Source organism: Girardinichthys multiradiatus, chromosome 21 (assembly GCF_021462225.1).
Source record: "Girardinichthys multiradiatus isolate DD_20200921_A chromosome 21, DD_fGirMul_XY1, whole genome shotgun sequence".
NCBI classification, from domain to species: Eukaryota; Metazoa; Chordata; class Actinopteri; order Cyprinodontiformes; family Goodeidae; genus Girardinichthys; species Girardinichthys multiradiatus.
Window position 1 is genome coordinate 25,832,285 of NC_061813.1, and position 12,596 is coordinate 25,844,880.

General features: G+C 41.1%; 1 protein-coding gene across 1 annotated transcript; it reads right to left on the reverse strand.

The window, feature by feature from the left end:
• Window positions 1-879: 879 nt before the first annotated feature.
• cpb1 (carboxypeptidase B1 (tissue)) lies at window positions 880-12,396 on the reverse strand. The gene is made up of 11 exons (XM_047349164.1): window positions 12,313-12,396; window positions 10,695-10,770; window positions 10,260-10,384; window positions 10,081-10,180; window positions 9,886-9,987; window positions 9,686-9,790; window positions 9,485-9,595; window positions 9,315-9,405; window positions 3,400-3,602; window positions 1,474-1,558; window positions 880-1,252 (listed from the first exon to the last, which is right to left on the reverse strand). Exons 1-11 carry the CDS (start codon window positions 12,375-12,377, stop codon window positions 1,065-1,067), a joined length of 1,251 nt encoding a protein of 416 aa, XP_047205120.1. The 5' UTR covers window positions 12,378-12,396; the 3' UTR covers window positions 880-1,064.
• Between the last annotated feature and the right edge of the window lie 200 nt (window positions 12,397-12,596).

Consider the following 12,596-nt stretch of genomic DNA (forward strand, 5'->3'; position numbering starts at 1 on the left):
TACAGGCCAAACACTTAGAAGCCACTTCAAGTTTCATTTTACAATGCCTTTCTTAAAAAGCAATATGCAATGTATGGAGATACATTTAAAGCATGATTAGACTTTGCTTTCATTCATATGCAGCAATTCCTCAGTCTAACTTCAGGTATACAATGACGTTACTAGGCTATTGCTTAATAATTGCTAAAGCCTTGAGAAGATCTGCAAGATTAAAAACTTTAGTGGAAAAGTAAAAAACAAATCAGTCTGCATACTGCATGTATGTCATGCTTTTGTTTAAGCCAGAGAAGGTTATGTATTCAGATAAGTGGCTCCTTATATAACATCTTTATTTAGGTGTAAAACATATCAGTGAAACTATTATCTTTTTCAGTACAAAGTGGATCTTTTGGCCTGTAGTGAAGTCTTTTTTGTGCCTGCAGCTAATGTTAGGATAAAACCCTAGACTCTACTGCACAGTGCCCTTTCTTTAACGCTAACTGGTCAAACTCGGGATGTTCAGGTTTGTTGTCTGTTTTCTTCTACTACAGTGGATAAATTGTATTATGCAATGTTTTTTTTTTAGTGTTCTTTTATGAAAGAGTACGCTCCAAATCTATTTTCCAATGGGGATGATGAAAGTACCATTGAGCATTGTCCACGTTCAGACAGATGCTTGGCAGAGTAGAGACGCTGCCAAGGAGAGCTCTGTGTCCCCTACTGTGTTGCTGGACCATAATCCCCAAGAACAGACAAACATCGTCCATTGGAATAGGGCCATCTGTAAAATATACATGGTTCAAATCCCAAAAAAATAAGTTTTGACCTGCCTGTTCTGTTGTTTATGTCCTTCAACAATGAAATGGCCTCAGGATGAACATAAAAAATTGATTCACCATGTTGGAATGGATCATTGATTTTATTGTTTTCACTCATCTTGACATTCGGTCAAACACAGTGAGAAAACATGGTGGGACGTGACCGTATCCATGGAAACAGGGCAGAAAATTGGTTATAGGTGGCAAGGGCTGAGGGGGCTGCTGCAGTTGAGTTGCATTGGCAGGGGGGCTTGGCTGCCACAGTTTTTAATAGAGGTTCTTCTGCACGTAGGTGGCAATATACTTGATGGCCAGCATGGTCTCCTCACATGTGGGCTTGATCTGAGACTCTGGCAGCAGGAAGCCATAAAAACCAGTGTCGCGCAACTCAATGGTGTAGGAATATTTTATTCCCAGGTCATAGGCCCAGTCATCAGAGCCTCCTGCAGCTGGGTCTGAAGACAAATAAAGAGCGAAGTAGTTACACAGTGCAGCATATGCTAATGTAAAGAAAGAAAAGAAGTAGCCATTTGTTGTCTCTAGAGGGACCTCCCTCTGATTCATGCTTAATAACAACATTATCATGCAGAATGTCAGATGTGTAAACTGTCAGTCATTCATTAAACATACGTTTCCCTTAAAAGGCAAATACAGATATATTGTTGCCTTTACTCACATATAGTTGTTGCACCTGGTCCAATGGTGTAGCGGGTGCCATACAGACTAGTCAGAGCAGCAGTGGCTCCCTTAGCAACAGTTAACTATGATACAGAAGGCAAATAAGAATAAACGTTAAAGGACAGTTTTTAAGAGATTTGGTCATAAAAAGCAAAGCAATAACATGTACAGCTGTGAAAAATTAGGACACCCTTTGTTTTTCTTATATAGCATTTGGACATATGGACATGAAATATTAATTTTCACAGTGCTAGGACATTCAAGTAATGTAACAAAACTCAAATAAATACATTAAAAAAAATATGTGAACTGTAAAAACAAAAAATAAACTTCTGATTAAGAATAAATCAGGACACTCCCACATTTATTGCAATCTAAAATGGTTAAAATCAAACACAGGCTTATTAGATTAAATTAGAACATTATTACTTAGGAGGTTTGCCCTGTTTAAACCTCAGACATTTAGTCTGGTGTGCTTCTGACTGTTAAGGTGAGAACAAACACCATATTAAGCTCAAAAGAGCTGCCTGAGGCCTTCTGACAGATGATTGCAGCAGCTTTTGAATCTGAAAGAGGTTAAAAATATTTAGCCATTCCACTGTCCAGAAAGTAGTCTAGGACATTCAAAACAACTGCTAACATACCCAGGTCTGGCTATCTAAGCAAGTTCACTCTGGTGGCAGATGCTACCTGAAAGAAGTCTCCAAAAACTATCATGACGCTACCAATAGCAGGCTCTTGGTACTGTAACGTAAAGTGCAGGCCTGTACAGTTAGAGACAGACGGAACAAGTTTACTTTAATTGGGAGGTCTCCAGAAAAAACAAACCAGAAACCAGACTGGAGTTTGCTGGAGGGAATGTACCAGGCCAGAACTTCTGGGATAATAGTCTTTCCACAAATGAGCTTAAAAGTGAATTATTTCAAAACCAGAACAGATGTAATGTTTGGCATAACCCAAATGCAGTAATCTAGAACAAAACTCCCCTTTCTAACTGTGAAGCATGGAGGTGAAAGTGTCATGGTTTGGGGATGATTTGCTGCAGCAGGACCTGACCAGTTTACCATCCTCCGTAAATTATACCGTGTATCAGAGAGTTGTTGAGTAAAATGTGACACCATGTATGGAAAAATGCATTTGTCAGCAAACATGATTTTCCTTCAGTTTGCAGAAATTAGCCACCATAAGTAACCTCTTACATATTGGGAATTTTGTCTTCAACAAGATCCAAACAGCAATTATTCTGCAAAACATTTGGGTTTCCCACCTGCTTTATCTATGCTTCATCTATATATCATTTGCACTTGTTCAAACGCTAAATATTTTTCAATATGACACAGAAAAACTGCAGAAAGCTTTAGTGAGTTGCTAGAAGGAAATTAAACCCCCTCAAATAAATGCATGAGCAGGAAATTATATTTCCAAGGGAACACATGAGTTATGGTGGATCCCTGGAGAACGTTTGTTTTGTAAAGTGTCGGCGCAGAGCCTGAATCACAAGTGAGCAACAGACGGGGCAGAGCATTGCAATGAGGTTCAGTCAGTGTGAGAGCTGGAGATCAGGGGTGTGAGTGCTAACTGTGCTAACACCCCCGGTTAGAGATGAAAGAGCCATGAGAATGAGGCCTTTTAGTGGGGGGTAAATGGTTTGCTGCAGCTAAATGTGGCCTGTAGATAAGAGTCACACAGTGATGGGGCTGGTTTTAGTTCACACTTAAGCTTTTGAAAACACATTAGGAGACATTACAAGAAGTTTTTATCCACTCAAATTCTGCCAGCTCTATTTCTCTTGAAAGTGGGATTCATTGATGTTTCATGGATTGTGTTATTTATAGAAATTCAAATCCTCCCAATTACATATACAGTACACATCATGCCCTAATTAAGAATTCAGGACTTAGACGGTAAGTCTCTGTGGACTTACCAGCTCGCTGTGGTGTGCAGCCAGATTATAGGTGTAGGAGTAGGGGAAGAGAAGCAGCTGAGAGTATGAATGCACAGTGATGTAGGCCTTGATGGTGGACTTGTTACTGCGGATAAAGTCAGCGAGAGTCTTCGTCTCAATCTCGGACTCAGGGGTTTTGCCACAGAAGGTCTCGCTGCAGGGGTCACTGGAAGCTCCAATTGCTGAGGAAAATGGGGGAAAGCCATCAGTTATGACATTAAAATAGTTTGTTGTTTAATGTGTTTTTCTTTTTGTTTGTTTGCTTATACCTGTCTAAGTACAGACGTGTCCATACACTGTACAAAAAGACACATAACCCTTTTTTTCTCATTTGCTAACATCAGATCAGACAAAACCCTTCCTGTTTCCGGTCAGGTAGGAAGTTCTATTTACTAAATGCCAGAATAACAGAATATTGGGAGATAATTATTTAAAACCATCATCTAAATTCAGAATTTTACATACATTTCTCTTTGTATGTGGTAGAAGTGTCTTGCAGAAGCTATTCAAATTGGTTTGCTGTAATTTTGGCCCATTACTCCTTATAGAACTGGTGTAACTGAGCCAGGTTTGTGGGCTCCTTGAACACACACACCTCTCAGGCTCTGCCTTTTCTATGAGATCGAGATCAGGGATTTTTGATGTCAACTCCAACATATTGACTTTGTTGCTCTTAAACCACTAATTAACTAATTTAGTATGTCCATTTGGAAGACCCAGAATGATCATTATGGCCAAAACACTTCACTGATAGTTTTCTTCAGAGTACAGCACATGTCTACAAAACTCAAGGTTTTTGTCCCTGAGAGCATTTGCAAACTCTAACCATGCCTTTTGTGTAATGGCTTCTTCCCCTGTCATTGGCTTATCAGCCTTTGTTGGTGCAGGAGTCGTTACGCTGTGGAAAATGACACTCTCTTATCAGCTTCAGGCAGCATATTTACAAGGTCTGTTACTTTTGTTTTGGGGTTTATACGTGAATTTGATGGTAAAACACATTCATCTCTCGTACAAAAAACTTATCTCCCTATTGAATGCTATGATTCATGGACATTCCCATGCTGTTTATATTGCCTGTAATTGTTTGAACAGATGGACATGGTGGTTCAGGCATTTGGAAATTGTACCCCAGGATGAATCAGATTTGATAGTAATAACCATGTAAGTAAACTTCTGAAGTTTTAAAATATATTATTAATCTGGCATTTACCAAATTGAAACAATTTTGGTATTCCTAATAGACCTAAAACAGGAAGTTTAGTCTGATTAACTGTTAGACAGTGGAAAAATGTGTCCTTTTGTACATGTGTGTAAATATCGGATTTCTGATTCTGCCTACCAAGGTTCTGTTTTTTCTTAATTCTTTAGATTTCCACTTATACTTGGTGTGATTTTGCTTTTCCACAAGGTTTTGGTTTAACCTCTTTTAAAAGCTTTTTATTATCTTAGCCTCTGTGTATATATTGGATCAGAACTGTTATGATTCTGGCATGTCTGCTCTACCCTGTCTCCCTGGCTGCAATCAGCAGATTAGATGCACCTGGTGACTGCTGCAGTGTAGTGTAATCTGTGGAATGCCAAGCACCTGTGTCTTCCCTGATATATACTGACTCTGACAAGCAGACGGTGCCAGATTTTTGAAAGCCATTGTGTGAGTAGATATCCAGCGTTCCTTCCTGTCTGATCATTGTTCTTGACCTTGCCTTGCCTTTTGGATTTATGCCTCTGCCTGCTCCCTGTCGGACTATTTGGATTTTGGTTGTCGACCTTGTTTCCTGCATCTGGTTTATGCCTCTGCCTGCCCCTTGCCTGACGCCTCTTGTTCCGATCGTTGACCATGTTTCTGTCCTTGGATTATTGAGCCAGCCTAGCCCTCGGATTATTCAGCCTGGACTCACTTCTTACCTGTGCTGTGGAGATCACCGCCTGCTGCCCACTGAGGTTTCCCCTCTGGGTTTCAAGTTCCACTCAAGACAAAAGCAGGTTAGTGGCTTTTCTGATCCCTGCAAAATCTGGGGAGACTACAAGTCACTAATCCCTCTTTCTGCCTCAGTGATTCCTGGAAGCTGTGAGGAGTGTTACCTGTGTGACGTTTTCCTGTGGCTGAATAAACCTTTTAAACTTTCAGTACTGTGTCTGGCTGAATCTTGGGTCCACCTTTTTCTGATTCATAGCAGAAAAATCTGGCCAAAAATGAACCCATCGCCAGCACAACAGTGACGTACCCACGTTGATGAGACTCTTTCCTGGTTGGGTTCCGGCATGGAGGAAATGATTTCCACATTACGTTCTGACAATCTTGTCTTCGAGCCGCCACCGTCACAAAGAAACCACACCCAAGTAACACGGACAACAGCAGAGGTAAGGGAGCCACGCCTCTCTCCACCTGAGATGTTCAGGGGAGACTCAGACCAATGTTGAGCTTTTCTAACTCAGTGTGAAATTAATTTTGAGCTTCAGCCGTCATCTTTCCCACTGAATGTTCCAAGGTGGCGTTTGTAATATCTCTGCTGGCAGGAAAGGCAAAACAGTGGGGAACTGCTGAATGGCATAACAGGTCTGCATCTTGTAATTTTATGAAACTTTTTCCAAGGAACTCATTCGAGTTTTTGACCCAGTCGTTCCAAGTCGTGAGGCTGCTAGAGGATTATTGTCCCTCAAACAGGGTGATCAGCCTGTCTCGACTTCTATAATTGACTTTCATTTGTTGACTGCAGAGAGCCGTTGGAATGAGGCAACACAAATGGATGCATTCATGAAGGGATTAAACGAAGACATCAAGGATGAGCTAGCGACCTGTGACTATCCTTCTTCCCTGAAACAACTCGAGGATTTGGCTGCTCGCAATGATATTCGGCTGGCAGAGAGAAGGAAGGAGAAGCGCGATGAGAAGGGTCGCTCATCATTAACTCAGGTTTCTGCACACCGGTGTGAGAGAAGGAGTCGGTCATCTCTCACTGAGGAAAATGATAATTGTGAGCCCATGCAATTGGGCAGAACCAAGATTACCCCTGAGGAGAAAGATCGTCGGAGAAAATTCAAGCTCTGTTTTTATTGTGGAGAGAAGGACATTTAGCACTCAGGTGTCCACTGAAAGGACAGGCTCAGCAGAGGAAGGGAGGTCTCTACTGAGCTGAAGTCAACTATCTGCCTCCTCCTTCTTGTTTCCTGCCCATTTTCAAACCTCTTCTTTGTCTCTCCAGGGGGCTGTGTTTATTGATTCAGGAGCAGATACTGAATTTATGGACGAAACATTTGCAAATAAGAACGGCATAAATCTTATTCTGTCAGCTGACACAAGAAACGTGCTAGCTTTGGATGGTCACAGCATGAACAATTCACATCTCAGGATGGAGGAGATTACCTTAACAGTCGAGGTAATCATCAAGAAAAAGTAACTTTCATGATCATTAATTCACCTGAACTTTCTGTAGTCCTAGGGGCCTCCTGGTTGCAGAAACACAACCCTCACATCGACTGGAAGAAAAAAGAAGTTCTGGGTTGGTCTGAGTCATGTTCCACTGACTGTCTTTTGTCTGCTGCTATGGAGGTTAGTGTGGAGAATGAGGTTGAGGAGACCTATCCGGATTTATCCAAGGTACTGCAAGAATACCATGATTTAAAGGAGGTATTTATTAAAATCAAGGCCACAGCTCTGCCACCCCATAGACTTTATGATTGTGCTATTGATTTGCTTCCTGGCACATCACCCCCTAAAGGCAGAACCTATTCATTGTCTGGTCCAGAGCACAGGGCCATGAAGAGTTATGTTGATGAGGCATTAAAGGCAGGGCACATTCAACCCTCCTCCTCTCCTGCAGGTGCTGGTTTCTTTTTTGTTGGGAAGAAGGATGGTTCATTGAGACCATGCATTGATTATAGAGGCCTTAATGAGATAACAGTTAAAAATAGATATCCCTTACCACTCATGAACACAGCTTTTGATCAGATCCAGGGAGCCAAGATATTTTCTAAGCTGGATCTAAGGATTGCATATCTGGTCCGAATCAGAGAAGGAGATGAGTGGAAAACGGCTTTCAACACGCCTACGGGCCATTATGAATACAAGGTCATGCCATTTGGACTTACTAATGCTCCTGCAGTTTTTCAGTCATTGGTCAATGACGTTCTAAGAGACATGGTGGGTCAATTCGTATTTGTTTATCTTGATGACATACTGATTTATTCTCAAGATCTGGAAACCCACAGAAAACATGTCAGAGCTGTTCTCCTGCGTCTTCTCCAAAACCAGTTCTTCGTCAAGGCAGAGAAATGTGAGTTCCACATAACTACCACTTCCTTTTTGGGCTTCATCATTTCCCCAGATCAAGTGCTTGTCGACCCCTCCACAGTTAAGGCCATATTGGAATGGCCTGTTCCAACTGATCGCAAGCAGCTTCAAAGATTTCTGGGCTTTGCAAACTTCTATAGGAGGTTTATTAGAAATTACAGCCTGGTTGCTACTCCCCTAAACGCTCTTACCTCTTCCAAGGTGAAATTTGTGTGGAATAAGGATGCAGAGAAGGCCTTCAATAGGTTAAAGGAGCTCTTCACGTCAGCTCCAGTGTGACAGTCTCCTGACCCAGAGAGACAGTTTATCATGGAGGTGGATGCCTCAAGCACTGGGGTCGAAGCTGTATTAAGCCAAAGAGGTGAGGATGATCGTGTTCACCCATGTGCCTTCTTTTCAAGGACTCTGTCACAGGCTGAGCGGAATTATGACGTGGGAGACAGAGAGTTATTGGCTGTCAAGTTGGCATTGACAGAGTGGAGACATTGGCTGGAGGGGACTAAGGAGCCGTTTATGGTGTGGACTGACCATAAGAACTTGGACTACCTGAAATCGGCAAAACGGCTAAACCCCAGACAGGCTAGGTGGGCTTTGTTTTTTGGTCGTTTTAATTTCTCCCTATCTTACAGGCCAGGGAGTAAAAATGACAAACCTGAAGAATCTCAGTCTGCGGGTGAAGAGGAGTTTATCCTTCCTGAAACTGTCAGGTTGTCTGTGTCCTGAGTGGAGGGGGAAAGGGAGGTCCAGGAAGCCATTAGAGATCTGCCTATCCCACCATCATGTCCACCTGACCGCTGTTTTGTCCCTCAACGCCTTGTGCCTAAGGTACTGGAGTCTTGCCATTGCTCTCGTTTAGTTTGTCATCCAGGAATCAGCAGAACCATTCAGACACTTCAAACTCAGTTTGGGTGGCCATTGCTGGTCAAGGATGTCAAAGACTTTGTTGCTGAATGCACTCCATGTTGTCGAGCCAAGCCTTCTCGTCGCCCCCCTGCGGGGTTGTTGCACCCTTTGCCAATTCCCCCTCGCCCATGGTCACATATTGCGATGGATTTTGTGACAGGTCTACCAGTTTCTAATGGTTACTCTGGTTTATGCCTCTGCCTGCCCCTTGCCTCTTGTTCCAATCGTTGACCATGTTTCTGTCCTTGGACTATTGAGCCAGCCTAGCCCTCGGATTATTCAGCCTGGAGTCACTTCTTACCTGTGCTGTGGAGATCACCGCCTGCTGCCCACTGAGGTTTCCCCTCCGGGTTTCAAGTTCCACTCAAGACAAAAGCAGGTTAGTGGCTTTTCTGATCCCTGCAAAATCTGGAGAGACTACAAGTCACTAAGCCCTCTTTCTGCCTCAGTGATTCCTGGATGCTGTGAGGAGTGTTACCTGTGTGACGTTTTCCTGTGGCTCAATAAACCTTTTAAACTTTCAGTACTGTGTCTGGCTGAATCTTGGGTCCGCCAGATTTAGTTTTTACCCAAAACTAAATTCTGAATATCTTAGCATCTGTTTCAGGGATTTTGAATTTTCTACACCAACTTCTTCTTTGTATAACTTGAAAATATAACGGCTAGATTTTCCATTTAAGATACAACTCTTTGCACTTACTGCACCAGCCAGCGTCAAAGTTCCTGTTGGGATCGGTTCCAATGCAAGATGTTCCAGATATCTTGGAGCGAGTCTTTCTCCACATCCTGTTCTGTTGTTCCCAAGAGGATAAACATTAGGCTTAGTTTATGTTAGACTGAAACTTAAGGTTTGAATAGCCTGTAACCTACGTTAGTGTGAGAGAAGATATAGCCGTCAACGTTAAAGACAGGCATAACATAGACATCCATGTCGTTGAGTAGGCTGGTCATCTCAGTATCACTGCCGTAGGTTTCCACAGCCTGAGGAACGTTCGGGGGGGGGGCGGGGTAGAATAAAGCTCCTGATCAAAATCGAAATAAAGTTAACAAACATGTTGGTTTGTCACTTACCTCCTTGACAAACCACTGGCAGAAAGCATGAGCAATCCACTCTCTGGCATGGAAACCACAGTCCATGAAGATTGCAGGTTTAGTTGAGGTGGACGACTTGCCAATCTGTGGTTGTTTAATTAAATTAAGTAATTGAACAATGAAATAAAATTAATGAAAGGGTGGGACTCATTTGCAATTACTGGGTGAAGCTGACGTACCTTAAGGAGAATCAATGGACGTCCTTCAAATGTGTTTCCGATGACCTGCTTGCTGACCAGGGTAGGGTTGGCGGAGGCAGTGGAATCTATCCATGCTTCAATCTAAAACAAAACAACATAAATATCTTTATAAAGCATTAAATGACATCAGAAGGTGTCACTATTTTTATGATTTATGTTGTTTTCCTCTCGTACTTCGCTCCACGTGTTGTACTTGGTGTAGCTGTGAGCTCTTGGAGAGGCACCACTGTCAGCCTGGCCATCAACAGCAGACTGAACATCCTCGATGAAAATCCTGAACAGTGATCCAGTTGAGTTTTCAAACTATATTTACAGAGATTTACACTTAGGTAAATGCTAATTCAGCAACTTACTCATACTCCATGGCACTCTGGTCCAACGTGGCGTACACCAGATTGAGGTACCTGGCAGGAATTTGGATGTCCACATCAGTGCCGATGGTCACCAGATCCTCACTGTCGGGCCTCCAGAAGTCGACCTGCAGGTGACAGCAAAGTCTGTGGCAACGTTTGTGAATTGAATTGCTTGACCACAAGCTTCTAATAAAGCTTTCAACATTAAGTGGTGAAAAGGTGATGCAGAAATACATGCAAACATCTGCAGTTTCATTTAGGAAATAAACAAATAAAAAAATTAAACTTGGTGAGTAATTTGCAGCACACCTGAACAGTCTCTAAAAATATTGTTCATGTTTTGCTTTTTTTATTGTTCACTATAAACACCATGTAAATCATTTAGTGCAATAGAACAGCAGTGTACATTGAGTGTCTGTAAAGGTAGACATGGACCTCAATGCTTTTAGCCAGATCCTTAATGATGGTCACATGTGCATCCAGATTCGGCTTCAGTCGGAAGACCTTATCTCTGTGGAGGAAAGAATGGTTTAAAAAAAGGTAAAACACTTCCCACATCATAATAAATAGAGTTAAATGGTTGATTTATCTAATCAGTGACATTTTGACAGTGGAAAAAAGAGAGAAAAACTTTTTATACTTACCTCTAAATCATTTTCTAAATATATTCCTTAATAGTTTCTTTAATTGTTATTTTGCAACCACACACATAGCTTTATTGCTCTTAAATAGCCAAAAAACTGTTCAGTGCAGTTTTTCTAGATTAAAGATATGCTTTGGTAGAAATCAGTTTCATCAACATGTTTTAAACCACAATAATGAATATAGTCTCCTGTCTTCATCTAGAGGAAGTTCTATACCTTCTCATTGACTGCCTTTCCAAATGTACACACATCCGGAGCTCTTAGACCTGAGAATGGCTTGTTTCCTTTTGGTTTTTCTTCTGTGTTCTCCGTTTTATTTTCTATGGTTGTACTTAATTTTCTTTTGCTATAAATAAAACTAAGACTGGCTCAAACAATGAAATAACAACAAAAAAATTTAATGTGCCATCCATAGACCAATGTGCTGTAAAGTTTTTTAATGTACATCTGTAATATGATGCTAAAGTAAAACTGAGCAATCTTTACAATTTTCAGTAGACTGAACTGAAAAAAATGGGAACAAGCTAACTAATAAAGAACCACCAGAAACTTTGCATAGTATGCTTTGTTATTATTTATTATGCTTGAAAAATTCATGGCTCCTTCTGAAACTGCAAAACAAACGCCAGAGGTGGTTCTTGCTAGGATTTCCTCCAGCCTCACACATCAACAAACTACCCCAACAAAGCCTCTTCTGTGAAAGATACAAATTTTTTATTATGAAACTTAATGAGTTAACTAAATTTATCAATGAAATTGACATACTGAAATTATAGATTTATTAAATGAATCATGTTAATAAATCATATATTAATATTTTAGAGTTTAAACCATAATGCAATCCAGCAAATTCATTAAAAACAGAACAGCAGTATTTTTGTGTGTGCTTATTCTGTGCATAAAACAGGCGGGGACATACTCTCTTTGAATGTACATGGAAACAAGCTATTGGAAATTCCTTTTGGGTGCGAAGGAACAATAACTTTTTTTAGTTTGACAGTAAGCCATATTACTCATATCAAAATACACCACTGACAAACAAAAAATGTCTGAGTACAACGACTGAAAATAAGTTTGAAAAAAAAAGTAAAAATACCAAATAAAAACTATGTTAAAGACCAAAGATTGTTTGAACATCTGGCTGTACAAGAAATAGAAGTATTAAGAGAAGAGGTGTTGATCAATACATCTGTGCAATGCTGAACTTCCAGTTAATGTGAGATGCAAGCAGATTGCAGATTTACACCTGATTCTCATGGTCTCCTTGTTAACACTGGGTCAATTTGGCTCTACAATAATTTACCTCACAGTCATAAAAAAGCGTAAAGGCATAATTAGCACATCTTCTGACAGTCATGTGAAATTCAAACTAAAGCATTTTCTTTTCTTTGATTAAATAAAAACGTTACCCCTCAAAGCGTTTGACCTCAGCCAGGGCAACAGCCACCAATCCGAAAAATAACAAGAGCTTCATGTTTGCAGTAAAGCTGGCCATGCCTGCTTACAGCACTTATACCCATCAGCCCTTCGCCCATCCACCAATCCTAATCCAAGATGCATCCCTATCATACATCCTCCCTGAAAGGTTGCAAGCTATGTGCACCTGTTGGGGTTTTTTGCAGTTCCCAAAGTCAATGGTTAACAGATGTTTGCGGAAACTTTAACCAAGGTCACTTGATTATTACTCCAAATA

Coding starts and splice junctions, on each gene's coding strand:
- cpb1 (XM_047349164.1), bottom strand. CDS start 12,377: ATGAAGCTCTTGTTATTTTTCGGATTGGTGGCTGTTGCCCTGGCTGAG. Junction 10,385..10,694: donor ATCTGGCTAAAAGCATTGAG/GTCCATGTCTAC, acceptor TGTCACCTGCAG/GTCGACTTCTGGAGGCCCGA. Junction 1,253..1,473: donor ACCAGGTGCAACAACTATAT/GTGAGTAAAGGC, acceptor ATTTGTCTTCAG/ACCCAGCTGCAGGAGGCTCT.